Source organism: Nematocida parisii (assembly GCF_000250985.1).
Source record: "Nematocida parisii ERTm1 unplaced genomic scaffold supercont1.12, whole genome shotgun sequence".
NCBI classification, from domain to species: Eukaryota; Fungi; Microsporidia; genus Nematocida; species Nematocida parisii.
The window spans coordinates 1-1,511 of NW_013524657.1; the positions used below are offsets into that span (position 1 = coordinate 1).

Sequence of the window (1,511 nt, forward strand, 5' to 3'; positions counted from 1 at the left end):
TTTAAGGTCGGGAGAGTGAGAGTGTGTCTGTATGTGCACTGGTCGGTACGCTCTCCTGGCTTCGGGCTATTCGGGTTATGTGTTAATCTCTTCTCTGCACGTGCCCTGGACTGGGTGTGGCTGCTCTGTCCTCTCTGTCTGTGCCCTGCTGGTTCGGGTTAATTGATGGATGTGTCAGTCTGATCGGTGGGGTGGTTTATTAGTGATGGAGGTGGTGGGGGTCTTTTTGTGGTCCTTTTCTCTCGGTGCCTGGCCCTTTTCGGATTATTCAGGTGGAGAGTGCACGGCCTTGCCACAGCCTGTGTTATTCGGATTACTTGGCGTGCTTATAGAGAGTGGACAGGGTGTGCTGTCTGCTTGCTGCGCTCTCTCTGGACCCGCATTGTGTTCTCGCTGGGTGTGTGGGTGTGGATGGTTTATTGCATGTGCTGTCAGAGTGATCTCTTGTGGTTTATTGGCTGTCTGCTGGCGGTTTCTTTGGTTATTCGGGCCATCGCTGCTCGCCACTCCGTAACAGGGCCTGGGAGTGGGTGTATAGAGAGATCTCAAGGGTGTGTGAATGGGGCATAAAAAAGAGTGTATAGTCAAGATTTATTGTGATATTTACTTATCTAGACTAGGCCATTCCAGAGTGGGCGGAAAGATTAAAGGAGGAGGCGAATCCGAAGACAACGCCTGGTTCGCCTGGCTCTTCGGATTCTTTGCTTCCACTCCACCGACAGACTCATTCAGGGCCCAAAAATACTTTGGCCTCTCCAGGGAGTCAGTGCTCATTGTGCTTATGCTTGAGGATGGGGTGGGGTGGGTGGTTGCTTCACACACTTGGCTCTCTTCATCCACCAGCGCTTTTATTTCTGGGACTTCTGTGGTCTGCGCCTCCTCCAGGACGCTGTTTTCTGGCCTTTCCTGTGCCTCTCCCAGGCCTTGGATTATATCGGGGTTGCTTAGAGCCTGGCTGCTTTGTGTCCTGCCATTTGGCTGCTTTGTGTGGGCTGGAGTGCGTGCTCTCTCTTCTTCTCTTTGCTTTTTTCCAAGCTGTGCCTCTCTTACTGGATCTTCACACATGTCCACCCGAATGGTTTGGTTTTTTTGGGCGGAACTAATGGTGTCCTTGGCATATGAAAGCATTGGATTGGGCACTGGTAGACTCTCTGTGCTTTTTGTGCTCTCTGTGTTGTTTATAGACCTTGGCATGGGTACTGGTGGAGTCTTTGCGCGGCTTATAGACCTTGGCATGGGTACTGGTGGTATATTCGGCCTGTATTCCAGGTTCTCCAATGAGTCTTGAAATTCGTCCTGGGTCTCTATACCTACTGTGCTACATAACTTCACACTGCTTGCTTCCTGTGCTTGGGCTGTTATTGCCTCTGTGGCCTGGCTGTCCTTGGTTTGGGTTAGATCGGGCTGTATAGGTACTGTGATAGGACAAGTGCTTACTTTCTCTTCTGGAGTGCTCTGTGTGCTTACTTGCTCTTCCTATGCGGACTGGTCTGTCTCTATGGACTGGTATG

General features: G+C 51.0%; 1 protein-coding gene across 1 annotated transcript; it reads right to left on the reverse strand.

Moving 5' to 3' along the window:
* Positions 1-14: 14 nt before the first annotated feature.
* Positions 15-1,493, reverse strand: NEPG_02623 (uncharacterized protein). Its single transcript, XM_013204996.1, has one exon. It carries the CDS (start codon positions 1,234-1,236, stop codon positions 604-606), a length of 633 nt encoding a protein of 210 aa, XP_013060450.1. The 5' UTR covers positions 1,237-1,493; the 3' UTR covers positions 15-603.
* Between the last annotated feature and the right edge of the window lie 18 nt (positions 1,494-1,511).

Bases quoted from the DNA above. Each gene is read 5' to 3' on its own strand.
- NEPG_02623 (XM_013204996.1), bottom strand. From the start codon at position 1,236: ATGCCAAGGTCTATAAGCCGCGCAAAGACTCCACCAGTACCCATGCCA.